The sequence below is a fragment of the Triplophysa dalaica genome, chromosome 25 (genome assembly GCF_015846415.1).
Source record: "Triplophysa dalaica isolate WHDGS20190420 chromosome 25, ASM1584641v1, whole genome shotgun sequence".
NCBI classification, from domain to species: Eukaryota; Metazoa; Chordata; class Actinopteri; order Cypriniformes; family Nemacheilidae; genus Triplophysa; species Triplophysa dalaica.
The window spans coordinates 3446082-3473470 of NC_079566.1; the positions used below are offsets into that span (position 1 = coordinate 3446082).

General features: G+C 41.3%; 1 protein-coding gene across 1 annotated transcript; it reads left to right on the forward strand.

Moving 5' to 3' along the window:
* The first annotated feature begins 556 nt into the window (after nt 1-556).
* atf6b (activating transcription factor 6 beta) lies at nt 557-13086 on the forward strand. The gene is given in 18 exon segments (XM_056741982.1): nt 557-868; nt 2656-2735; nt 3147-3225; nt 4194-4253; nt 4497-4579; nt 4763-4889; nt 6856-6906; nt 6909-7013; nt 7443-7606; nt 9008-9187; nt 9280-9362; nt 9465-9650; nt 9723-9830; nt 9958-10054; nt 10931-10998; nt 11091-11190; nt 11263-11347; nt 11508-13086. Coding segments are annotated over 18 exon segments (1986 nt in total). The 5' UTR covers nt 557-789; the 3' UTR covers nt 11759-13086.
* The last annotated feature ends 14303 nt before the right edge of the window (nt 13087-27389 follow it).

The following is a 27389-nucleotide window of genomic DNA, read 5'->3' on the forward strand; positions in this document are numbered from 1 at the left end:
TGATGTGTACTTAATAACAGTTACATTAGTTTAGCTATAGCACTTATGATATTTGGATGGGGCTGTATGACTACATTATTAGCCCACATTGGTCTTATTTTGTTACGAAGACCTGGCAACCCTGTTGTCACGCTTGACTCGCTATGTAAGAGCCACAAATGTAGAACCTCAAAAGTAGGATAAAATATTCGACTAATAGCATTAGTTCCGAGTTAAACTTCTTCTTCTCCTGCGGCTTTTGGTTTCGTCGGCGGTTGAGTTTAAACTGCTGAATGAATCACATCACAAAATAAAAAACGAGTGAAAGATGATATCTCGCGACATCTATACTTTAATTGGTCAATATTTATGTCAATCGTAAATGGTGGCTGCTTCTCGGTCGTTACTGGCTCCTGTAGCTGTCACGCAAAATATTTGCGCTGATTGGACGGTAATCCCTTTTCCTGTTCTGAAGCCGAATGATTTGTCCATCGCGCGTCCAATAGTATTTAATCTAGTAGTCGAGAGGCGGGACTCTTTTACACTCTACATTCAGACTGGCAGCGCACTCCAAAAAGGGGCGGGTCATGTTAAGGAAATTAGCTTCCTAGTTTTTTGTTAACGAAACGGCGGTGCAGATGGCGACTAAAATCACTCAATAAAACGAATATTTTGAACACAACTAACTTAGTTCCATGGTTACAGATACCCCGTTAACGGATGGACGTGTCTGTGGATTTAACACGAATTCGCTGGATCTAAATTTCGATTTCCTGGTGTCTCGGTGTGGAGGAGACCTGCGCTAGTGTGATGATGACTGCCGAGCTGCTGCTGTCGGACCTGGACAGTCGCTTCTGCGCTGATAACCTGCTAACCAGCGAGGACTGGGGTGAGTACTGCGTTAAAACAGCAGTCAGTGCTGGATGACTAACGTTAACTTTACCGGATCACATATATTCCCCCCCTCCCCCCTGCATGATGTCGATCAGTGTCTGGCTTCATGGTTGAAGTTTGGATCTGTGGTTACAGATTTGTGCTGGAAACTTAAACGTTGTGGGTTTAAACAACACGTAGATTCATTGTTAAACTGACATGAATGTATAAACGTATCTGGATGAAGATGCTGTTCTTCTAGACGAAAGAGAGAGAGAGAGAGACTGAGAGAGAGAGAGAGAGAGAGAGAGAGACAGAGACTGGAGCGCTCCCGGATGTAGTTGTTTACTCGTATTAAACGCACATTGCCTGACTAACAGTTCACACATTTTCTGAAAGACCAGTTTAATGCACACTGTAATCTTACACTGTAACATAAGTGGTGTTTTTTGACCAGTCAGTGTCGTTTGAGGTGTAAATATCAAAAATATAATTCCTGCTGAAAACACAACAAACCATAGAAAAAACAACCGATTTATTTGTTGATTGGAACATTTAATGCTGTCTGCTGGTCTTTTCTGGGTTCTGTTGGTGGGACGTTATCTGGCAGATGAGAAGCCATATAACACCATTATCTTACTGGAATACATTTCAGAACACACCATGTAAAATAGGTTTGGTTTTAAGAATACACGTCTGATGATTCATATAGTGCTGTATGTATATGTGTAACGTGTTAGTGTATTTGGTTGGTTGTGGCAGCTGTATCCATTGATAAAGCAGGTGGCGTCTTCAGATACGTGTGGGTCTGTCAGACTCCACAGACCTCAGGACTAGGGCTGTCACAATTATTAAATGGCTCATATGGTGCGAACACGTCTTTTTGTCTGTGTTGTGTTATAAGTTGCCCATGCACGTATAAGACACGTAAAATTGCAAAAATGAAAGTGTGGGAACAAAAGATTCATTCTATCTAAAAGAGAATGCTCACCCAGACCTGCCTGAAACGCCTCGTGTAACCACACCCCCACAAATCAGTTGGTGGTATGATTTGACTAAGACCACCCAAATGTATACGCAAGAAGTAAGGTTGGCGTACCTGTCAGTAGAATTGAAGAGGTTTATGTTTATGAATAGAACAGTTTTATGTTTTTGTGTTGATGAGTTTTATTAAAGTGACCTATTTGCTGCATCTAGACAGCAAGACCACACCATCTTCACATTTCAGAGGTTTTATATGATCTTTTTATAGTGAATGTTATTTAAAGGATTTCTACTTTTCTAAGGGATATATTTTCTTCATTGTATAAATTAGTTGTAATTAATCATTTTAATTGTCACAGCCATAAAATAGACAATTATTCGCCATAATTGCAATGATTTAATAGGCAAGTAATCGTCCGAGAAATTAAATAATTGTGACAGCCCTACTCGTGACTTGGGGGTAAGCCACAAAATAAAATAAAAATGATTGAATTTTGCCGCCCATCAGAAAAAACAATACCTGTTCTTTGGCCTGGGGGGTTCTAGCACACTATTGTGTTCTGTAACTGCTTTTCATCGTTCTACTCCCACTATTATGCCTGTAAAATGATCTCCTTCTCTGGAGTCACAGTGTCTGTAAATATTCACCTGTCCTTGGACAGCGGATGCGACATGAAAGCCGCAGCACCTGCACCTGAAGCTCCGGATGTTACTGTGTCTTCTCCATTGTTCCCTCTTTCCCTGCACTTTTTTTATTAAATGTTTATAGTATTGTTAATAAATGACTTTAAATGTTGGTTGTAATATTTTCTGTTTCAGATGCATGCCTGTATCAGTATGAGGATATGGAGGAGGGTGAAGAGTCTCGTTTCATCAGAGAACTGAGTTATGATGCATCGGTATGTTCATATTACACACACACAGTCGACTTCACAAAAACAATTAAGGCATTTAGAAATGAAAACCATCCTTCATTTTAGGAAAGATGGCAGGCACGTAGTGTTTCTTGACAGCGCCCTCCACTGGTCTGATATGCATAATAAAGCGTTATTATTCGTTTGCCCGGATCCTTGTAAATGCAGATCATTTTGATAACGCTGTCGTGTGTACATGAAACTTTTGTGAAACTTTTCAAAAACACAAAGGAAAAATGTTTCCGTTCTTTATTGTGTAAACATACTCTTAAGTTTATTGTCTTTTTTTATGAATGTTGTACGCTTGTCTCTTAGGCCTGGTTTGCACAAGGTATAAGATCACATTAATCTTTCAGTTCCATTTTGTACTGAGCATGTTTTCCATGTTTCTCTCAGATGGACAGTGATCTTGTTCTTACTCTGGACCCTGATAACCCCACGTCACCCTGGAAAAACCTGGACAACAACCACACAGGTATGAACTTGTACTGATGTTGATCAGGCTCTTTTTTATCAAACCTGACTAGTTTGCTGCTGCATGTGAGCAATAAGTGGTGCTTATAAAGATGCACAGAAAACAGCTCCAGACACATGATGATGGCACATGTCCACTCAACTGTTTTGATTCAAAGTAATCCTCTCTTTCAAAGTCCTCCCGTGTGTCAATGAGTTCAGTCATGAGCTGCATGTTTTTAAGATGTGGATTGTGAAGAGGATATATTGGCTGTTCATTCCAAAGGACTATGACCTGCAAACATTCCTGTTTGATGATGAAAAGTTGCTTGTTTAATGAGTAACAGCTGGGGGATACTTCTAGTGATGGGCCAGTAGTCGGTGTTGCAAGTGTTTGATGATGGGCAGTTATCCATCGATTACATTACTCGGCCATCCTTGTTTTTCATTTTTATGTAAACAAAACACGCTTCATGTGCACAGCGGATGCAACAGTTTGTGAAGCGCGTCAGCTTGTTGCAATCGCGGCACAGAAAGCAGCAGGAGTCATGTGATGTCAGTCAGGCGTCACCGATTGACAGGTCATAAACGCTGACGAGACCTTCAGTTTAACGTTTCATTTCTTTGTTTGATGCAAGAGAATTTGTACTCCTTTTATATCAAATATAATACTAAAGCAGGAAATAGGCACTCGTTTTAAAGTATGGGGAAAATCTGAAGATTCAATGGGAATGTTATGTCGCCATAATTCAGTCAATGCTGAACGTCATTGGGTAGATGGGTAGTTGACAAATAAACCTCACACGTGTCCTATGGTGCTAAATGGTAAAAAGATTGAATTGTTTTACTAATATCGTGATGCAATCGTAACCGTAAACTTAATACCGTGTTCTGTATTGAGCGTATCGTTACACCCCGAGTCACATCTCTATATCTGTGTTCATGACATCCTCTGCTCTGTCGCATGTTATATCTCGTGTTTATTCGTAGGTGAACCATCAGTAATGAGGGATGATATGACAATAACACAGCCTCTCCCTGTAGACCTGTGTAAGTCACAGTCGGCTCGTTTCATCACCTGTCATACGTGTGTCCAGCTATTAACATCTGCCTACAAACAATGTCATTTTGTGAGAATTATTGTTCATACCGTTATAACAACATTATTTAAATGTGATAATATAAGAAACTTTTTTCATGAGAGAGGTGATATTGTCAAATTACCAGTGTAGTAATAGTTTAGTGAAGATTATTACTGATGTGTAATGGTCTCTATATGTGTGTACATTGCAGTTTTCCAGGTGAAGACAGAACCTCCATCACCCTCGTCGTCTCTGACCTCCGACAGTTCCATAGCGTCCTTACCTGAACCTCAGGTACACACAGCTGTGCATGAATGGTCACTCCTTCACACACCGCCATTTAAACTACTAATGCATTGTGGTCACATGCGGATTATGTTCGGTCAATGCAGCTGAAGTGATCGTAGCACCAAATATGTAGGAGCCTGTTTATACCTGTATTGCATTAACTCAAGGTCTCATTCGTGTTTCTCTCAGATGACGGTGAAAAGCGAGAACCCCCCCACTCCTCCGTACATGTATGGAGACGTTCTGTCGCCGCCACTGGCCGGCGTGGAGGTGACGGTAGCAAGCATCACGCCACAGCATCAGGCTCCACAGGGCTGTATGTTAACCTTTTATATACATTGATTTTTAGTAATCATGATTAAATGACACGCACAGCGTGTGATGTTCTATTTTACATGTGGTAAGGGAACACTCAGCACATCATGCTGTCTATAATGTGGAATACACAGAAAACATCAACACGGGCATCAGGTCACACACACAAAGCTCCTGTAGTCATTCATTCACACGCAGACTGACTCTTTTATAGCACGTGCACATTGATCTCACACAGTACAGCCTGCTTCACTTCCTGTCCACGGTTAAACTCGTCAACTTTAACACCCTTGTGTCTTCACTCACTGTTGCTAAAACACAACACAAATACACGTTTCTCAGAGATGTTTATTTTTAGTAGCGGGCGAATGAGCCGTCCGAGCATGTGTCAGCATCAGTTTTGCTCTTTAGCTATATACGTTTCAAAATTGACAGCCATGTTAGGTGGTGTGAGAAGTACGCTACACTCTGGTTTGGACACACATGCAATCTTAAGTGCTGATCACGTGTGAAGTGGGCAGACAGGACAAGCCACTCTTTCCAGTATGAACGACTTTTACTTTCCTGAGTAACATGATACAGAAAGCTCTTCCTGTACACACTGATGTGTGTGTCTGTCATATGTGTGTCCTGCTGTGATCCAGCTGTCTGCTCTTGTGCAGGATATCTCAATAATCAATCACTGTTGTCATTATATGACTTTATTTCTTTTGGAACACAAAATAAGGTGTTTTGAGAAATGTCTGGGTGGTTTTGTGTTCATACATTGGAAGTCAGCGGGGTCAGTGTTGTTTGGATTCCAACGTTCTTTAAAATATCTTCTTTCGCTTTCTGGAGAAGAATGAAAGTCATACAGTTTGAAATGACACTCTCTGGTAGTTGTTCCTGATGAGGAAATAAACAAATACATGCTAAATTGGGATAATGGTGGTTGCCTAGTTCGCAAATAGTGAATGTAAATGATGTGATAAACAAGTCTCGCATTCATGAATTGCATGTCAATGGAACAATTTACATAAGAGTTTACACAAAATCGTTAAATTTTTACATCACAAGTGTGATCATTGACTCGCTTGACCTTTTTCTCTGTCTTAGACGGTGTTCAGTGTGTTTTTCTTTATAAACGCATAACTCTTGCTACGGACACACCTGGCGTTTACACTACTCACGAGTTTTCAACCCCCCAAAATGGAGACTTTTGGAAACATTTTAGTTTGAAAACTCCCGGGTTGCGTTTCTGTGTAAACGGACAAAAATGGAGAGTTTAGAATACGCAGGCGTGGTTTCCCACAATCACTTACGTTTTTGTACTACAACAGGGTTATGTATACACCACCTTGTTCCTTATGTGATGCCTGAGGTAAAAAACTCCCAAAAGCTCCAAATAAATTTGTGTAAATATTGGAAACATGTACAATATCTCACAGAAGTAAGTCAACCCTTCACATTTTTGTCATATTTTATTGTATCTTTTTCAACACTGAAGAAATGACACTAGTAGTGAGTGTACAGCTTGTATAACAGTTTACATTTGCTGTCCCCTCAAAATAACTCAATTATTGATCAATTGAATCAAAATGAACACAGACATTAATGTCTAAACCGCTGGCAACAAAAATTGAGTACACCCCTATGTCAAAACGCTAAATTGGGCCCAATTAGCCATTTCCCCTCCCCGGTGTCATGTGATTTGTTTGTGTGTCAAGGTCTCAGGTGTAAATGGGGATCAGGTGTGTTATATTTGGTGTTATCGGCAACCAGGTGATGAGTACAAAGATAAGTGTCAATTCTTTCAGTGTTGTCGCAAGAAAAGATATAATAAAATCTTTACAAAAATGTGAGGGGTGTACTCGCTTCTGTGAGATATTGTATATCTGGACTATTACACGATCAACCTTGTTCTATCAGGTATGGCAGGATTGTTTTTATTGGAGATTAATTCAATTTTTATTTCATTGTCTTGTCAGTTCTTTCATCATCAGCGACTTTAAAGGCCAGCAGCATTTTGAGCAGCAAACCTCGATCCAGCCCAAACCTGTATGTGTGACCCAGAGCCCGAGTCCAGCTAAAGCTCTCATCCTACAGAGTGTCTCTGTACCGCCCATCGACCAGAACACAACACCTGGTGAGCAACGTTCTCAAACTCCTGTTAAACCTTCATAACGGAGGTGCTAAGAGGGTCTCCCTTGGATCCATTTTAAGACTCACAAACACTGTTGAAAAAAATTAAAATATGAAAAGTATTATAAATATTTGAAATGTGAACGCTTTTGTCGTTCTCTGCAATTTGATTGGATGTATAAAAACAGCCGTTGCATTTGGCAATGAAACTAGCAGAATTTGAAAAGAGAATGACCCACATTGATAAACTCTGCAGTACTTCATGAAAAAAATATGCTTTGTAATTTATTACTTCACTGGGAATTTAACAAAAATTTGACTATTTAACAAACTAGGACGTAAGAATTGAATGTTCATGCACACAACTGCATAAATGCACACATTTAGTACACGTTTACAAAGGTGTTCTGAACATGCTGTGTGTCTCCCGCAGTGGTTCTGTCTCAGTCGGTTTGTTTGGGTTCTGCTCCGGCTATGGTTAAAGTGGAGCCGTTACCTGCCAGCATTCCTCACTGCACCAGTCCTTCAACACAACAACCCAGCATACCCATTATCCCAGCATCCACCCTGCCTGCCAACAGCTGCAATGAATTTGATGTAAGTGTGCATTTCTCTCACGTGGTCCTCACATTAAAGGAGCAGTTCAATCATCATTTATTTACCGTCATGCCAACCTGCGCGTATATGACTTCCTGTAGCTAAACACAAACCGTTTTTGTAACCCCAAACAACACAAACATCCATAATCTAAGTAATACATACACTTCAGTGGGTTAATAGATGTGTCCTGCAAAGAAACTATGGGTTTGTGTAAGAAAAATATTTATACGAATATTCAAATTTTGGTGTGAGCTTTATGATGCGCTTGAGTTATGCGATGTTATGGTTATGATGGGAATTGTATTGGTTGTAATGGAAACAAAAAGTCTCTACTGGTGTATGTGTTGGGTTCTGTGGACGAGAATGTTAAATCATACTGAAATAATCTACAAAACACACTACAAAAAAATAGGTTTTTAAAAAAACCTTATGGTTTCAAATGGTGTTTTTTTCAGCGGGGTAGTCAAAGTAACGTAGAAGTTGTGTAACGCATGTATATAACAAATTACTTTGTAATGACAGTAACTAGTAAGTAAAAAATTGAGCTAACCTGCCCAACACTGTCTAGTAGTAAACTGACAAACTACATAACACTAAAATATACTTACTGTTATTGACCAAACTAATTTTTGCTATAGTGAGGTTCCAAAACACTATTGAATCTGCAAAAGGAGGAATCTAACTGAATTTTACCATAGTAAATAATAAAGTAGTATACTACTGTACGTGGACAAATATACAGTATAATTATTGTATAGTAAAAGAATGGAAATCACAGAACTAAGAAAAATTTATATTAAATGATATGGCCCTAATATGCCCAAGTGTAACATAAATGTCCTTCATCAGTAACCCAACAAATAAATTGAAATTAAAAAATTAAAAACACATTTTGAGTAATCGCTGAAAATACATGGTATGGGTATAAATTAAAAATGTTCTTTTCTGCAAAAAATCCTTAGGATGTTAAGTAAAGATCATGTGCCATGAAGATATTTTATAAATGTACTACTTTAAATTAAGGTGATTTTCTCAATATTCTGCTTTTTTTGCACCCTCAGAATCCATCTTTGTAAAAAACAGATAGTGTCCTATCCTTACAAACCATATCTCAATAGCAAGCTCATTTCTTCAGCCTTCAGATGATGTAAAAATCTCGATTTCGAAAAATTGACCCTTAAGACTGTTTTTTCGTCCAGGGTCAAATATCAAAGACGATTTATACTTGTGCCATAACTGTATGGCCTGTCTTATAAAGCTTGAAACCTCTGTAGCTCTGTAGTGCTACTTGCAAAAAAAGTAAACGTACCGCCCTGACTAGCCCTGGAAATGATTTTCATATTCTGGGTTTTGTATTAGAATGTGAAGATGCTTGAAAACGTAATGTTTCCATCTCAGGTGAAGGTCCTGAAGAGACAGCAGCGAATGATCAAGAACCGTGAATCAGCCTGTCAGAGCCGGAAGAAGAAGAAAGAGTACCTGCAGAATCTGGAGGCTCAGCTCAGAGAGGCGCAGATGGACAACGAGCGGCTGCGGACAGAAAATCAAGCCCTGCGGCTGCGGCTCGCTTCCAAAGAGGTGAGAGAAAAACTTCTGCCACATCCATCAGCCACTTCTACGGGATTATAAACTGTGTCTCCGATTGTGATGTTGTGCGTTTTGTGTGACAGGCGAGTGAATCTGGCAACAATAAGAGAGCGGTGTGTGTAATGGGTTTGTTTCTCTTTATCACCTTCACCTTCGGCCCCGTCAGGTAAACGCTACAGCCACCAACACACATACAGGCCTGCTATACGAAAAGTGTGTGAACAAGATGTTGACGGATACAGAAGTACTGATTTGGTTTGTGTTACAGTCTCAAAGACAGAAGTCTGGACACTGGCTTAGAAGACACAGCTGTTCCGCTAACAGGAAGACACCTGTTAGATTTCCAGAATCATCAAGAGTTGAACATGAAGCTCGTGAGTGAGAGATCAGAGAAGACGGAGGGAGAAGATCAAGAAGAACTGGACAAAGAGTCTGCAGAGTCGTATCAGTTCAGGTACGTGACTTCACACGCACTCGCTCTCATTTGTGTGGGATCAGCCCGAGCGACCGTCTGTTCTCACTGCAGGAATCAGAGCGGTGTGTTCAGCGATGTGAAAGATCTGCTTCTGCAGGATTTAGATCGATACTTCTCTTCACCCGACTGCAGACAGTTCAATCGCTCCGAGTCGCTCAGGTGAGCACAGGTTATCCTCCGCATCACTTCCACATGCCACGCTATGGTTTTCCTCTTGACGTCTTCATCCTGTTGATGTATTTCACAAACGCATCATGTTTCTTCTGGGTTGTGCTCACGGTGTCAGGTTGGTGGATGAGTTGCGCGGATGGGTCCACAGACATCAGATCAACCGCAAGTCTGGCAGAAAACCGAAGATCGCCAAGAAGACTAAAATCGCTCAGGTGTGTTGACGCGAGCAAAAGCACATTTCGGACACAACCATTTAATGACTCCATGTTGTAGAAGAATCAGAACGTCATGAAAACTATGAAGTTACAATTTTCTTTATTACATCATTCTTATGAATGTTAAAGGGATACTTCACCCAAAAATGAAAATTCTGTCATCATTCGAGGTGTTCCAAATGTGTATAAATGTCTTTCTTCTGATGAACACAGAAATATATTTAAAAGAATGCTTGTAACGCAACAGACCTTGACCCCCATTGAGTTGAGTTGAAGTCAAAAGAAGATATTTTGAAGAATGTAGGACAGCAAACAGTTCTTGGACACTCTTGACTACTGTTGTATTTATCCTACTATGGGAGTCAACGGGGGTCAAAATCTGTCTGGTTAAAAGCATTCTTCCAAATATCTTTCTCTGACATTTATACAGATTTGGAACAACGCAAAGGTGAGGAAATGATGACCGAATTTTCATTTTTGGGTGACGTATCCCTTCAATTGTATCAAAACCAGGTCAGCACACTCTGGACATCTCATGAGTTCTTAACTGTTCTCATTTATGATGGACAATCATTGGCTTTGGCCTCACTATCCAATATAACCCTTGTTGATTTTTTACACATTTTTATAATGCACATTTGTCCATTCACTTTCAAATATGTCAAGGGCTCAAATGTCAGAATATCATTTTTGTAATGGTTCTGATAATAGACTACATACTTACAAAAACTTAGGTTTTTATATAGCCACAGACAGAAATAAACTGAAATGTGTTATTACAGGAAGCTGGTGTCACCTGTACTCTGTTATTGTTGAGTTACATGCAGCTACAAAAATAATCTAACATAATGTGTTTTTCCCTTTCATCAGCAGAAAGCTCAGCAGAGGAAGACAAACATTTCCAGGTACCTTCCCGTTCAGGCTCATCGTTCAATCGAAAGGTAACTATCAACTTCCAGCAGCCTTTGAGCAAACCCATTCTGAAGAGACGTCACAGAACCGATGGAGAAATGTTGTTTGTTTGGGCTTTTAGTCAGTTGCAGGTGTTGCCGGGACCAGAGATCAGCTACAGTGATTTTCTGGATGCTATTGATCGGCGTGAGGACACTTTCTATGTGGTTTCATTCAGACGGGTAAGTCCACCGATGAGTGTTTGTATTGAAACTGTAACCGAACAATATGAAACATGTCTTTGGCTTTTGTAGGATCACCTGCTGCTGCCGGCCATCAGCCACAATAAAACAACAAGACCCAAAATGTCTCTGGTCATGCCTGCCATGGCCATCAACGGTGAGTGATGTACTTGAGTTTAGTTTAAAGGGCTCTGTCATCACCCTTGTGTTTGTGACGTCATACCTGAACGCAAGTGATATTGATTCTACTGTAGCTAAATGACCGATTATGAAACCTCATCATTTTTTATACTTATGATTTGTTTGTCTGTGTGCAGATTCTGTGTATAACTCATCTCAAGGCGGTTATGAGATGATGATGCAGGTGGACTGTGAGGTCATGGACACCAGGATTATCCCAATCAAATCCTCGGTAGTCCCGCCCTCTCTCCGAGACCCTCCCCCATCCCCGCCTCCTCACCACAGCAACCACACCTCCCTCCGCAGCAGAAACCCCCATTCCCATGGTAATGTGCCGGCGAGGCGGAGGGGAATGGGTTATTTCATCAGTCAGGGCGGATCTGTTTGACAGGGTACAATAATGGAGGATATACTCTGTTAAAAGCTGAGAAAACTGGGGATTTATTTTTAGGATACATGCACATTCTTGATATTACAGTTACAAAAAAATGTTATGAATGTACCCTCTTAAAATCTGATCTCAATACACTTGAAAAGAGTTCACAATACAGCACTGAGACAAAAAACTTTCTCCAGACCATCAAAACCAATTCATTGCACTTAATGCGGCGAGCACAGCATCTTTGGGATGCATACGGAAGTTTAGCCCCAGCCTCGTTCATACTTTTATCCCCTATGTGATTCATCATCTACTGTCTTTTTTATACGTTCTATATTTTTTACAGATTTTTATTAAGATTATTTAAAAGAATGAAATTGAGTTAGATGTGTCTACTAAATTCATTTGGATATCATTTTGTGTCTTTTCTCGCCCATCACAGGCAGTCACAAACCTACTGTATATACCGTACTCTGCTTTCCTCCGTTTCCTTGTTTGCAAACATCAAATCTCTGTGCGTGCTGTCCTGTTGTCAGATCTAAATTATTTCAACACTGTCACATGAATTGTTAGATATTCAGGAGCAGATTTGTGAATGAAGGAGCTTGTGTTTGTGTGTGTGAAGGAGCTTGTCATTGGACAGGCTGTAAGAATATTCCCTCTTTTTGCATGTTGTGTTGTTTTTAGGATTTTATGTTTTGAATCTTGAACGACACTCGAATGTGTCGCTACTTGACACAAACCACTATCATTTTAGTTCCCTTTATTAGGGCTTACAGCTAAAGTTTTCAATCTGAATGAGAAATGTAAAAAGATTAAATAGCAGATGTCATATGTCATCTATTGCTTCAGTATTGGTCAATTTTTTACATCACTGATTTTGTTTCATTTATCATGCATCATTCGATGAAGTCAATTTTTACCAATCCAATACTATTTATGTTTGCGACTGATTTTAGATTTTGCTAAAGCTGGAAGAATTTGTTAACAAAGTGGTTTCGGTGATCCAAATAACATACTGTAGTACTCTTTCCATCAGCTCTTTTATTGAAATGCTTTCATAAGTAAAGGGACATGATGTTTGATGTTCATTTAGCGTTTCGAGAATTTTCTGTACAATTATGATGGGATGTTTTCATATTCATCCGAAACATTCCCAAGATGCTCTCGTACTTCTGTTTTCTGTGATGGAGCAATGGTGTATGGACATTTAGACCTGCTTTTTTACTTTTTTATTTAAATGAGCTTTACAATAAAAACAGGTTTGTTTTCTCTTCCTGACTGTATAAAACGTTTGAGCTTCATTTGTAGAGAAGATAATAAATTTGTTAAACACACAGTGTATTGTGTTGTATATATAGTTATCTGAAAAACTCTTTCAGCTGTGATGTGGTTTTGAACTGAATATACATGCATGTTATTTTGAGAAGTTTAAGATGAAGTTTTCTATTTACACATCTGATTGAGAATAACAAACGGGTTTAGTTCAGACTTTATCAGTTAATGAAATGCAAAGGCCGCTCAGTTTTTTGAGTTTTTATAAATACACTCCGCATTCATTTAGTCGGAATCTGTACCAGATATCATCCCACCAATAGAACCCAACACACGCTTCCATTAAAACCAATACAATTCCCCATTCAATCCAATGCGGCTTGACTGACCGCATTGTTATTCCATATTTTGCATTATTAATAACTTCAAATATTATTTAAATATGAATGACATTATGAATGAGATTGTTGAAAGGACTCCATAGATAACATGTTGTGAAGTAGCTGATGTCCAGCAGAGGGCGTTCAGCAGAAGGGAGGCAGACTGTCTTAGTAGCTTAAAAAAGATGTTATAGCCAGAGGAAACAGAAGAATATTTTCCTTTCTCTCACTTCATGTAGAACTATTCTTTTAAGGTTGGTATACTTCTGGATGTTGAAATAACTGTGAGTGTCACCAACATCATGCAATTCCTGATTTCAACTCTGAACCCGTGGTTCATACCTGACTGATGAATTTGCACATGGTTTATCTTAAAGCATATTAGAACACCGCATATAAATATTAAAAACTTGCACCACATGCATGCATTATCACTCCGTAGACTGACGTGGAAGTCAGGAAATAGTTTCTTAAAAATGTTTTTTGTTTCATTGTGTACAAAAGTATCATTGTTAAACAAGTGGGAGCATATTTTATACGATGTCTTTCTGCGCTTTGAATCTTAGTTGTGTTCCAAAGATGAACAGAGGTTGTGGAACGACTCAAAGATGAGTAAATTATGACAGATTTGTTCTGCAGATGGTCCCTTAAAGTCATCAAGCTCCAAAACAGTCCATCATATGATTTTGGGATTTGGGATGGGCAATCCCATCACCTCCTTGGCCTGCAACCTCATCTCCTCTACTGGCGTCATCTCTGAAGTCTCCATACCCATCTACCCCGTGGTCTTCAGTTCCACTGTGTCCGTCCTGGTTTTAACCCCGCTGAGTCCAGTCTCCAGTCCTGTCTACGCCCTCTTGGTCACCTGATCTGCCAGATCCATGGTGATCGGTGTGTCCTTACTCCTCTTCTCCATGGTCCTGATCTCCCCTCTCCTTTTAAACGGCTTTGAGTGCTGCCTATTATTATTTAAGCGCATGTGTAGCTACCACGGCAACAGCGTTTCACAAAACCAGTCAGAAACTGCACATCTTGTCCAAAGACCGTTTGGGCTTTTTGTCAACAGAGTTTCACGAGGACTCTTGCAGCTGGCAGGTGCACATTTTGGCTTGGATAGTCTGAGTGATGGAATAAGAGACAAGGACACACAAGAAAAGATGTGTGCCGGAGAAACCCTATAAAGTTTGTTATGATCAGAGATTATAAATGACAGTCATGAGGCTCAAAGTGAAGCCTGCAATGTAGATTAATACAAAAACACACAAAAACACACAAAAACGTGAATGTGTCTAGTTAGGGTGGAACAGAAACAGATAATAAAGTAAAACGGCACAGTGGAGCTTTGCGTTTGCAAAAACAGGCTGTCTAAAAACAGATCAATGCTGTACTTCTTACTGAAAATTGTGTGGATTATCTCATCGGTTTGTTCTAGTTAATGCCTCTCTCATTCAAATAAACCATAGTTGTATTGAAGTAAAAATCCAGTAACCGTGGCTTTAAGTAAGTCATTAAGCCTGGTTACACTTTATTCAAAATAACAACATAACAGAATGAGGTGTTGTCAGTACAACAAACAAATATATATGAAAAATACTAAATACAGATTATATTCAAGACAAAAAATATAGGAGCCAAGGATCTGTTTCAATAAACAGAACACAACTTCACTGGCTTGCCCAAATCACTTGTGTCTGACGTCTGTGCTGTTCTTTAATAGCTCTATAACCCCAAGAAGGGAAATAATCATGCTTCACTTCACAAGACCATGAAAGACGGTCCAGCACTGCTGTAATCCATTAACACTTTCTCACAACCATGGCTTTATGTGTCACCTATTGACCTCTGATATAAAGAACAGTGGCAGTGCACAGAATCTTTAGAACCTGTAAAATCATATGGCCCAGGCTCAACAAGTTACGCATACTGTGTTCAAATGGTGAGAAATTGTAACCCACATTCATGTCATTCTCATAACGCTGAATAGTACAAACTGGGAAATGTTACTAATTGGCAAAACAGCTAGTAGGAATGTATGAGTTTTACTCTCACTGAGCCAAATCAATCACCCAACTAGCACATTTGACATAATCACAGTCAAAAAAATGGGCCTCATCATCTAAGCACTTAAAGCACTTACGAGGTAAATGACCTGGGGCAGGATTCACAAAGCATTCTTAACAACTGCCATGTTATTACTTAACTGTCAGAGCCCTTTTTGAGCCTACACATGAAAACGCATGTTGGAATTAAAATGGCGGTAACTCATGAATTCTTTTGAATACAGACTTAAGGTTGGTCTCATTTGAAAAAAAGAAAAGTAGCTGATTTTTGCAAAAAAAAACCACACACACACACACAAAAAAATTAAAGGTATGTTGTTAGGTTCATTGTAAATTATATATAAAAAAAGTTTTATTTTATTTTAAAAATACATTCAAAATATACAGGTCGCAAAAGGATAATAAAAAATCTAAGCACACTCTTCATAAAAAGTTATCAATAACTCTCCCTACATAAATTATAAAAAAACACCAAAGACATCTGTATTTAAGAGTCTTAAACCTTTCCAATGATATATAGTTAGTCATGATTCGATTAGAATTACATGCACAATATTGATGCAAACTTAGGTGTCCCGTATACGGAACGTGTGACAGTTAACAGGCTACATTCTAATTTAAGAAAAAAGTGAGGAATGGTATTGTAACAAGATTCAGTCTTGCGGAAGAAAGGAGGCGGAGTCGGCGTCGCTGGGAAAGCGTAAGAATCGTTTTTATTTACTACAATACTTCCGGGTTGTAGACCCGCTCACTCAATAACACAATCTCTCTGGTTGTGACGAATCTTTCCTTTGGGCTCGGACACTCCTAGACACCTTGTCTCTCTCGGTCCGTCGATGTGCGCTTTCCCAGCCTGGTTTCTCTCTCTCCACTCTTCTCCTTTGTCGTGCCTTAAATGCGTCTCCTCGCCAATTACTAGAACAAGAAGCAGGTGATTTCACTCTAGCGTTGATCTGCTTACTCACCGTCATACTCCCGACACGCCCCTCTGCCGCAGACCGCGCTAGACCACGCCCCCCTTTCCACATACCCCCACCGCCCGACTCAGGCCGAGGCCCCATCCGGCCTGTAGCCTCGTCCCCCCCCCTCCGGGAGAGAAAGTCGGCCACCGCCATCTGAGTCCCCGGCCTGTGGATCACCTGGAACTTGAATGGTTGCAAAGCAAGGTACCAACGAGTGATCCGCGCGTTGGTGTCCTTCATACGGTGGAGCCATTGGAGGGGCGCGTGGTCCGAACAGAGCGTGAACTCCCTCCCCAGGAGATAATACCGGAGGGTGAGGACCGCCCAGCGGATCGCCAAACACTCCTTCTCTATGGTGCTGTACCTCATCTCCGCCCGTGACAGTTTGCGGCTGATGTACAGCACCGGACGATCCTCCCCCTCTATCTCCTGGGACAGGACAGCGCCCACGCCCCTGTCCGAAGCATCAGTCTGCAACAGAAAAGGGAGTGAAAAATCGGGAGCGTGCAATAACGGTCCGCCACACAGAGCAGCCTTCACTTGGGTAAACCCCTGCTGACACTGCTCCGTCCATTGGATGGTATCTGGTTCCCCCTTTTTAGTGAGGTCAGTCAGCGGGTCGAAATTGGCCAACCGTCTATAATATCCGCCAGCCCCAGGAACTGCCTCACCTCCTTTTTGGTCTTGGGTCTCGGGGCGGTGGCAATAGCTGCTGTCTTATCAATTTGGGGACGCACCTCCCCGTGACCCAAGTGGAAGCCCAGATACCTTACCTCTACTCGCCCAACCGCACACTTCTTCGGGTTAGCCGTCAGCCCCGCCCTCCTCAGCGAACTCAGGACCGCTCTCAAGTGCTGCATATGCCGCTGCCAATCATTACTGTATATGATGATGTCATCGAGATAGGCTGCGGCATATGCCGCGTGAGGTCTGAGGATACGATCCATGAGACGCTGAAATGTTGCCGGGGCTCCGAATAAGCCGAACGGAAGCGTGACGAATTGGTGTAAACCGAACGGCGTAGTAAAGGCTGTTTTCTCTTTGGATAATGGAGATAGGGGGATCTGCCAATATCCTTTCGTCAGATCCAATGTCGAATAAAAACGAGCCGTACCTAGCCGGTCAAGTAATTCGTCAATTCGAGGCATTGGATAGGCGTCGAACTTCGACACCGCATTCACCTTGCGATAGTCCACACAGAACCGGACCGAGCCGTCGGTCTTTGGTACTAAAACTATCGGGCTCGCCCAGTCACTTTTGGACTCTTCTATTACCCCCATGTCCAGCATAGCCTCTAATTCCTTCTGAACCACAATTTTTTTGTGTTCAGGTAACCTATATGGGCGACTGCGTACTACGGCACCCGGTGTTGTCTCAATATGGTGCTCTATGAGATTCGTGCGGCCGGGCAGGGGCGAAAAAACATCTGAAAACTCCGTTTGCAACTTCGCAACATCCGTGAGCTGGGAGGACGAGAGATGATCTCCGCCTGGTGCCAGAGCGAGTGATTGCACCTTGGTGTTCGTCTCTGGCCCGAGATCATCTACTCTAGTTACTGTCGTCGCCAGCATCACGTCATTTTTTTAGGAGGTTGAGGTGATAAATTTGATGTGCCCCGCTCCTGTCCGACCGTACTACCTCATAATTGAGATATCCTATTCGTCGTGTGACCTCAAACGGCCCTTGCCACTTGGCGAGTAGTTTAGAACTGGACGTGGGGAGTAATACAAGCACTTTCTCTCCCGGTAAAAATTTACGTAGTCTGGCTCCCCTGTTATAATGCCGGCTTTGTCGTTCCTGTGCCTGTAACAAATTCTCCATAGAGAGCCGCCCCAGTGTATGGAGTTTTGTTCGCAGGTCCAGGACATACTGAATTTGATTTTTGCTCGCGGAAGGTCCGTCCTCCCAAGCCTCTCTTAGGACGTCTAAAACCCCGCGGGGTTGACGACCATAGAGAAGCTCAAAGGGGGAAAACCCCGTGGAGGCTTGGGGAACCTCGCGGACGGCAAATAACAGGGGTTCCAGCCACTTATCCCAATTTTTGGCGTCTTCGTGTACGAATTTCTGGATCATGGATTTTAATGTGCGATTAAAACGTTCGACCAGCCCGTCCGTTTGTGGGTGATAGACGCTGGTCCGAATCGTCTTAATGCCCAATAATCCGTACAATTCGCGGAGTGTCCGTGACATAAACGCCGTGCCTTGATCTGTGAGAATCTCCTTAGGGATCCCCACACGGGAGATTAAACGAAACAGGGCGTCCGCAACACTGATTGCTGAGATATTGCGTAACGCCACTGCCTCAGGGTATCGGGTTGCATAATCGACGATGACCAATGCAAATCGATGCCGGATCGCTCTAATGGCCCGATCAGGTCCATACCAATTCTTTCGAAGGGGACCTGAATAAGTGGAAGTGGGCATAATGGCGCCCTGGGAGTGGCCGGTGGGTTTACCAGCTGGTATTCAGGACAAGACGCGCACCACCTACGCACGTTCTCATGAATGCCCGGCCAAAAAAAACGGGTCGTTAGGCGATTTACAGTTGCAGCTTGACCTAGGTGCCCTGCCATCGGATTACAATGAGCCGCCTGGAAAAGCATTTCACGACAGCTTTTGGGTATGACTAATTGGGTTGTATCTTGTTTTGACTGAGTGTCCTGGGTCACTCGATACAACCTGTCTTTCAAAATAGCGAAATACGGGTAGGATAGGGTCTGCGCAGGTTGGAGAAGCTGTCCGTCGATTGTACGGACCTGTTCAAACGCATGTTTGAGCGTCTCATCCTGAGACTGTTCCAGAGGAAAATCATCGCCCTGAGAGAGGTTTCTCCTGTCCACCGGGCTCCGTTCCTCTGAAACTGTCATCAGAGGTCCCGGTTCAACTTCTCCGACCTGAGCGACCGCTCCTCCCCGCCGCACTTGGTTACGCCCAGAAACATCCGCACATAAATGTCCCATTAATATTGAAAACAATGGCCAATTCGTCCCCAAAATTAGCGGATGTCGGAGGTGCTCATTAACAGCCACCTCTATCCTATGTTTTTGTCCCCGAAATTTTATGGTCAGCGGCACCAAAGGATAGTTCACGATATCCCCATGTACACACCTTACCTTAACCCCGCGGCTCGTATCCATTGCCCCGAATTGCATCAGGCTTTGGTGGATTGAGGTTTGGTTGCATCCTGAATCAACCAAAGCCTGATATGTACCCCCCCTTATACTCACAGGTATCTGGTACAACCCGTCCTGACCGAGGGCAGCCTGACCTAGGAAAGGGAACAGGTCTCGTAGAGAGAGAAGGGAGAGAGGGAGAGTTCGATGGTAAGGCTACGCCGGCCCCGGGGCACGCCACCAGCTGGTCCTCCGCCAATTGGATCGCCTGGGCCAGCATGGTCGGGCGGTGACATTGGACCCATTGGGAGGTTTTCCTGGGTAACCTCGCCACAAACTGCTCCAACGTCACCTGGTCGATGATGGTCTCGACGGTGCTAGCGTCGGTCATCAGCCATCTGCGGCAGGCATCCCGGAGCTGGTGAGCAAAGGAAAAAGGCTGTGTCCGATCCCCGAACTCCAGAGACCGGAACCGCTGCCGATGCTGCTCAGGACTCCGACCCACTCGCTCGAGAATAGCCTTTTTGAGGTCCGCATACCTCAGCAGGTTCTCGATGGGGAGTTGCTGGGCGGCCATCTGGGCTTCTCCGGACAGCAGCGGGATGAGACGGGCAGCCCATGCGTCCTGCTGCCAACCTGACAGCTCTGCGGACCTCTCGAACAACTCGAGGATGGCTTCCGGCTCGTCCTGGGCTCCCATCTTGTGCAGCGGTATCGTCGGGGATCCAGTTGGTAGGGGACTGCCTTGCTCCTGGCCCAACCAGCTCCGGAACGCATCACGGTCCTCCTGTTGGGTTTTTACGAGAGACTGGAACCGTCTCTCTTGGTCTTCTCGAAGTGCCAACAGGGCCTGATGATGTTCCTGATGGAGGCCGGCAAGAGAGCTGATGACCTCCGCGAACGGCGATCCTGAGGGGGGACTCTGCATTTTGGAGGCGGTCCTTCCTTTCTCCCGGGTTTCGGCACCACTGTAACAAGATTCAGTCTTGCGGAAGAAAGGAGGCGGAGTCGGAGTCGCTGGGAAAGCGTAAGAATCGTTTTTATTTACTACAATACTTCCGGGTTGTAGACCCGCTCACTCAATAACACAATCTCTCTGGTTGTGACGAATCTTTCCTTTGGGCTCGGACACTCCTAGACACCTTGTCTCTCTCGGTCCGTCGATGTGCGCTTTCCCAGCCTGGTTTCTCTCTCTCCACTCTTCTCCTTTGTCGTGCCTTAAATGCGTCTCCTCGCCAATTACTAGAACAGAGCAGGTGATTTCACTCTAGCGTTGATCTGCTTACTCACCGTCATACTCCCGACACGCCCCTCTGCCGCAGACCGCGCTAGACCACGCCCCCCTTTCCACAGGTATGTATTCCCTGAAAAAAACTTCTTAAGATTGATCTTAGGACAAAAATGAAGAGGAATCCAAATTCTCACAAAACAAGCTGTCGTAAATATCATCTTAAAATTAAGACCGCCTCAAGGTTGTGAGCCTTAGCCAACGGTTTGACGGGTTTGGTTGTTTTACATGTGACGTGTATTGTATTGTGTCAGAATTATAATTTTGATGTTTTCTTGCCATTAAGAAATATTTATTTTGATATAATATGATAAGGTCTAGCTCCTTTCTTTAGCTTTCATTATTAAGAACTGAGTGCGTTTTACATTATTCTGAGACAAAGTGACTCGAAAGTGTAACAAGTATTATGCCGTTGGAACGCAAAAAAAGTATTATAATAAGTATTTTTTTAAATGCAATCGTAAATGCCGTTTAGAATATCACATACTGATAAATACTGGCTATATAAGAATGTGATGTGCTTGTTACACATGTAACGTTTATTGTGTAGATAAACATATAGTTACCACACAAGGAAGCGAGTGTAATTATTTTATTCTTTCAACAAAAATTAAGATGTTCTTAAGATTTTTTTTTGATAGTTTAAAGAAATGTTTGAGAATACCAACATTCTTATTTATCTTAAGAACAATCTTATATTTTGTCTTGAGAGCAGTTTCGTGAATCCGGCCCCTGGTCAACACATTCGTTTGTTGCAGTGTAATACATCATGCCATTCTTCGAGATCTATTTGTCAGCATCATTAGTCATAAGTTAGTAGGGGTGGGATTCGATACGCGATACAGGGTTCACAGTACCGATAATCACAATGCGCCGATTCTGCGATAATCGATATATTGCTTGGCAATTCTATAACAGTACATCACGACATCTGTAAATGAAGCGAAAAAAGGATCTATTAGATGAGCATCTTTAGTGTGTAGCTTTACAAAAAAATCTGACTTCTGAAATACGTGTAAATTAGCTTTTTTAATATGCACGCGCAGATACCTGCACGAGGACTGTGGGTGAGAGAGAAATCGAGAGTATCGAGTTTTGAAAACGTCTCGCGGGCTGAAATGTTGCAATAAATCGTCATATCGTTTTTTTTTCTCACCGCTAGAAGTTAGTATCGTTTAGGTCCTATTAGCCCAGCCATTGTCGCTTTATGTAGATCAAGAAACTATTTATAAATAGTTGAGTGCCACAAAGATCAGTTCTAGACCCTCCTCCCTTTCCATCCTTTTCCCATGCACATAACAAAAAACTGGAATAACAAATCCAACTCTGTAACTTTACAGACTGTATTAATGACTGTATCAAAGATTGAACTCCAACAACACGGCAAACATTGCCAGTGAAGAAATCCAGACTCCATGCTCCAAAGTGAAGACCATGACGAGCACATGGCACCAATAGAAATAAAAGGCCATGTGCTCACCATAAAACAAAGGACAAGACCCAGAGCTTGAGTTCAGATCCTGACACCAAAGACAGAACCCAATCTGATAACTAACTGCATTGTCCCTGGACATTAGTGTGATTTAAACATCATGTAATTGAATCTGTTGTATTGGAATGTATGTGTGCATGTGTACTTTTGTTGCATACAGAATCAGCACTTATAGCACTGAAAGGTGCTGCTGATTATGGAGTTTGTAGTGGAAACAAGCGGATTGAGGATGTGCGTGCTACAGGCTTGCTGTGTGCTTGCACATTGAGCTTAGTGGTTTTATCTCTTAGCTTGTGGGAAATAGCTTTTTCCTAAATTGTTTTTTCCTAAACTTCCAGCGGGAAGGGAATTTTAGGAGCTGATTGATCGGACTTGGTCCGATCAATATATATTCAGCACCCAGAATAAGACAGACATTCACCTGGAATCCATTAACCTGACAGTTGTGTTTTGGGGTCTTTGTACAGTCATGTGTCCACTATAAAATGGGGTTCCCTTCAGGACCAGATGTTCTGCAGTGATGTCTTTTACAGCTGTTCTGAAATATGAATTTATAATCTAACTCAGGCAGACACCCACATCAGAAAGAGGTTACAGATTTATACACACACTGAGACACACACATCAACTTTGCCATTGCCATAATCAATGACATAAAACATTGTCTGTGTATGATCAATAATTTGAAAATATTCAAAAAAATAATATTCCGTGACATTTTAAAGTTTAATACACATCATGTACAGCATACTTACATATGTCATTTGATAACTCCACATTCTTTACATATTTAAGATATTCTACTTAATCAAATGCAAAATTGATGAAAAATGGTGGACATTAGGTCAAATGTCTCTCATTTCAGTAAATGAGAGACACACAGATTGGTGAAACTGAATCATTATTATTCTCATTGGTTCTTCAATATTTCATGACAATTTGTCAAATGTGTGTGTGTCAGGATCCTTCCTTCCTGTCCTGAGTTTTCGAGGCTTGTGGACAGGGTTGTGACAGTACCAAGTCTTGTGTGTGTGTGTTCTGTCTTGTGTGTGTGTGTTCTGTCTTGTGTGTGTGTGTTCTGTCTTGTGTGTGTGTGTTCTGTCTTGTGTGGAGACACATATCGGTATGTTTTGACATTTTTGCGCGTGCGGTCCTGTCTTTCATTTAGCTCCGCCCCCTTGCTTCTCCGTTAGTGTCCCTTTAGTGTTTCATCTCTCTCACCTGTCCCATTACCATGCCACCAGTCTCCTTTAATGTTAAGCCTTGTCACCTGTCCTTCATCGTCCCTGTATCATTATCCCTCATCAGTGGTTCCCTTTATATAGTCCTGTTCTTTCCCCGGTCTTTGTCAGTTCATTTCTCTATTGTAGATTCCCTTGTGCTTCCCCGCTCATATTCTTATGGATTACGTGTTTTCCTTAGACTACTATTTCGTGTTTGGATTTATTATTTTGGATTATTCTTCGTGTTTATTTTATCCCCCTTGCTGGAAGTATTTTAGTTTGATTTCTTGTTTTGTTTTGTACTGTTTTCCCCATCGTTGGTTTTCGTTTCGGTTATTAATAAACGTCTTTTTGTTTAACCCTTCACCTGCCTGCATTTGGGTTCTGTCCACTGACCCTGACGGTGTGGTGACCAAAATCGCAATATAAAATGTTAGGTTATATCAACCCAACGTTGGATCAAAAATGCACAAACTCAACCGTTGGGTTATAAATGAACCTATGCTGGGTTGTTTTAACACGTATGGTCAAATATAAACATTTTGTTTTTTAACTTAACTCAACTAATGGGTGTGTACATTTTTCACTCAATTATGGATTAAAATAACACAATAATTTAGTTGTTTGTTTACATTTCTATATGTCATGTACTGATCACTAAATAAATCTCTCAATATTATTGGGCTTCTCTCAAAAGCGTGGGCTTTTGCTTCAGAAGACATTTATAAAAGGCACAGTATGTAACTACTAGACGTCACATATTCAAAACAATGACAAATGCATAACATTGTGCTAGTGGTACTACAGATACGTTTTATGATGTTTGTTTGTATTTTTTGGAGCTTCAAGAACCTGAAATACTTAAAAATGTAATACACCCCTGGGTTGGCATCAGAGTAAATTATGTTCTATTATGCAAGGGGGCGCAGAGTTACTGCAGGTGGGATCAGCAAAACTAGAGAAAGGGCACTGCTGGAAGGAGAAACGTTCGAGAATAACAACTTCAAACTCAATATTCAATCTTTTAGTTGTAAAGACGTCCACAATATGACATCCCTCTATGTCCAAACCTGTGAAAATAAGGAGCCGTTATTTTCAGGTCGCTGAAACACGTCCTAAATATGACGTCCCTCTATGTCTAGATTGGTTGAAAAGCGAAGGGTGAAAAGCTCTCCTTTCAACAAACTGAATTTAACCTTGTATGTATTCATTTTATTATCCGATTCATGTAACAATTACTGTCAAAATAAGACAACTGGCAAAATGAACCAAAAACATTTATTTGTTGTCTGTCAGAACAGAATATCTTGTTCTTGGTCAGGTCTCCACAATCCAGGTGTTTGTACCTGTCTTTCAGGAAGACATTTTTAAAGACATGTTTAGCTAACTCCTTAAATCATATTTTGGTGAAACTACCAGTTTAAATACGTTAAGGTAAAGACATATTACATTATATATGTTTTTTGCAGACATTTTTTTAACAGCCTAAACGTGTTATATACGCAAGACATCAACTTTACAGGATAATGTCCTTAGATTAAATACAGGCGGTAATAGTGTCACTTAAAATTTGTGTTTTAAAACTGTTGTAAACAAAAAGTCAAAATGCCTTCAAATTTTTCAATTCTAAGTTGAAACGGCATCCTGTAAATGGCCTCTGGTACTTTTGCCTGTCAATAAGCCACAAATCCATCGCAACAAACCTGAGTCTGTTACACACGGCACAACATGTGGCATTTTTCTACTAAATGAAGCTAAGGTTTACCCCAAAAAACAGCACTGCAAAACACAAAGTTGGATGTTTAATTTATTATAAGTGTAAAAATGTTTTAAAATGATGGCAGGAAAAATTAGTCAACGAACGTGGTGGACCACCATAGTGTACTAGGAATGGCTGCAACTTTTCTGAGAATCCAGGAATACGTTTAGTGCTGTTTCATAGTGAAATGCTATAGATGAGAAAGTTCCTGTAACCGACACTCAAGAGACCACCTCACCAGCCGTTTGACAAAATTATGCAGATTTCCAACACAGTTGTGATTCTTTAATTATTCAATTATTCATGTAAAATTACCGTTTGTCATTCCTTAGAACTTAGCCTAACCTTTTCTAAACTTGACATACACATCTGACATATGCTGTCATGAATATTTCTGACGTTTCAGTGTGTGTGGAGAACTATTCTCTCACTTCCACTCCCACCGACAACATTGCTAAGATTCCGATGCTATTTTTCTGAATGTTCAGCTTTGACGCATTTTATCAAACACAATGGGAGGCCTTCACATTGGGAATATTTCTTTGTGCTTATATCTGACAATTACAGAGCAACACCAAGAGAGAAAACCTGCTCGGCCTGAATCATCTTATAGTACTTTGACATTCCGATAATATTGATGCTGATAAATACTAACAGACAGTAAATCAGAATAATTCACATTATTTAGAATACTGCATAGACTCAGTGACAGTTTTGTCACAGTTTTTGACTTTGATTTCTTTATTAAAGATGTTTCTGTTAATATGGATATATTTGACAATTGCTGTGAGTATGCTGTGCTAAGTTAAAAACAGATCTTAAAAAAAAAAAATTGACACATGTAAAGAAACCACTCCTTTTCACTACTTTTGCAGTCAGTATTGTGTCATTTTTTTACAAAATGGAGGCTTGGATATATATTTTGATTTAGCAATAGAAAATCTGTTTTTTTCATGAATTTAATAGGGTTCAATTCATGATGTTTTTGCCATACATCAGCACAAATGCCTTGTCTCTTATTTCACACTAAGCCCTTGAAATCCACCCTTTGGTAATGTGATGGATATCAAATGCACTAGGTGACTATACAGTATCAATTATCATACATTAAAAAAGCTAGGGCTGTCAAATGACTTATTGCGTTCAGAATAAAAGTTAACATAAGATATGTCTGTGTACTGTACATATGAATTCTGAATTTTTAAACACATACACAATGTATATATATTAAGGTAATGTTTACATCCATTTAGTTATGTTTACCAACAATTACAATTCTTTATGAATATATTTGTCCTTAAATAGATGCATGTATGTGTGTTCTTATAAATAGAAAATTAATATGGACAGTAAACATGCATATATTATTTAAACACTAACGTTTATTCTGGATGCTGCAGCCCTATTAAATAATGAAACAGGAAGTGTAACAAACTGGGGTCGGTTATTTAATTTTAATAATACGGTACAAGTCGGGGTCACGGTGGCTTAGTGGTTAGCACGTTCGCCTCACACCTCCAGGGTTGGGGGTTCAATTCCCGTTTCCGACTTGTGTGTTTGGAGTTTGCATGTTCTCCCCGTGCCTCGGGGGTTTCCTCCGGGTACTCCGGTTTCCTCCCCTGGTCCAAAGACATGCATGGTAGGTTGATTGGCATTTCTGGAAAAATTGTCCGTAGGGTGTGAGTGCGTGAGTTAATGAGTGAGTGTGTGTGCCCTGCGATGGGTTGGCACTCCATCCAGGGTGTATCCTGCCTTGATGCCCGATGACTCCTGAGATAGGCGCAGGCTCCCTGTGACCCGAGGTAGTTCGGATAAGCGGTAGAAAATGGATGGATGGATGGATACGGTACAAAACTGTAAAATTACAGAAAAAGCCAGCAAATATACAAGAAAAACAATCCAGCAGACAGAAAATTTCTTTTTTTTACGGATTTGTTTACAGTGCAGGAAAAGAGGTTTTCTTAATGGTGTTGTCAGTATTGAGATGCTGAAATGTGTCATTTAGTTATGGGAGAACACTTTCTCTCCTCCCCTTCAAAGGTCATGTTTTTCTTTTTCCCTCAGCCTACTGTTTTCTACCCCTTTATA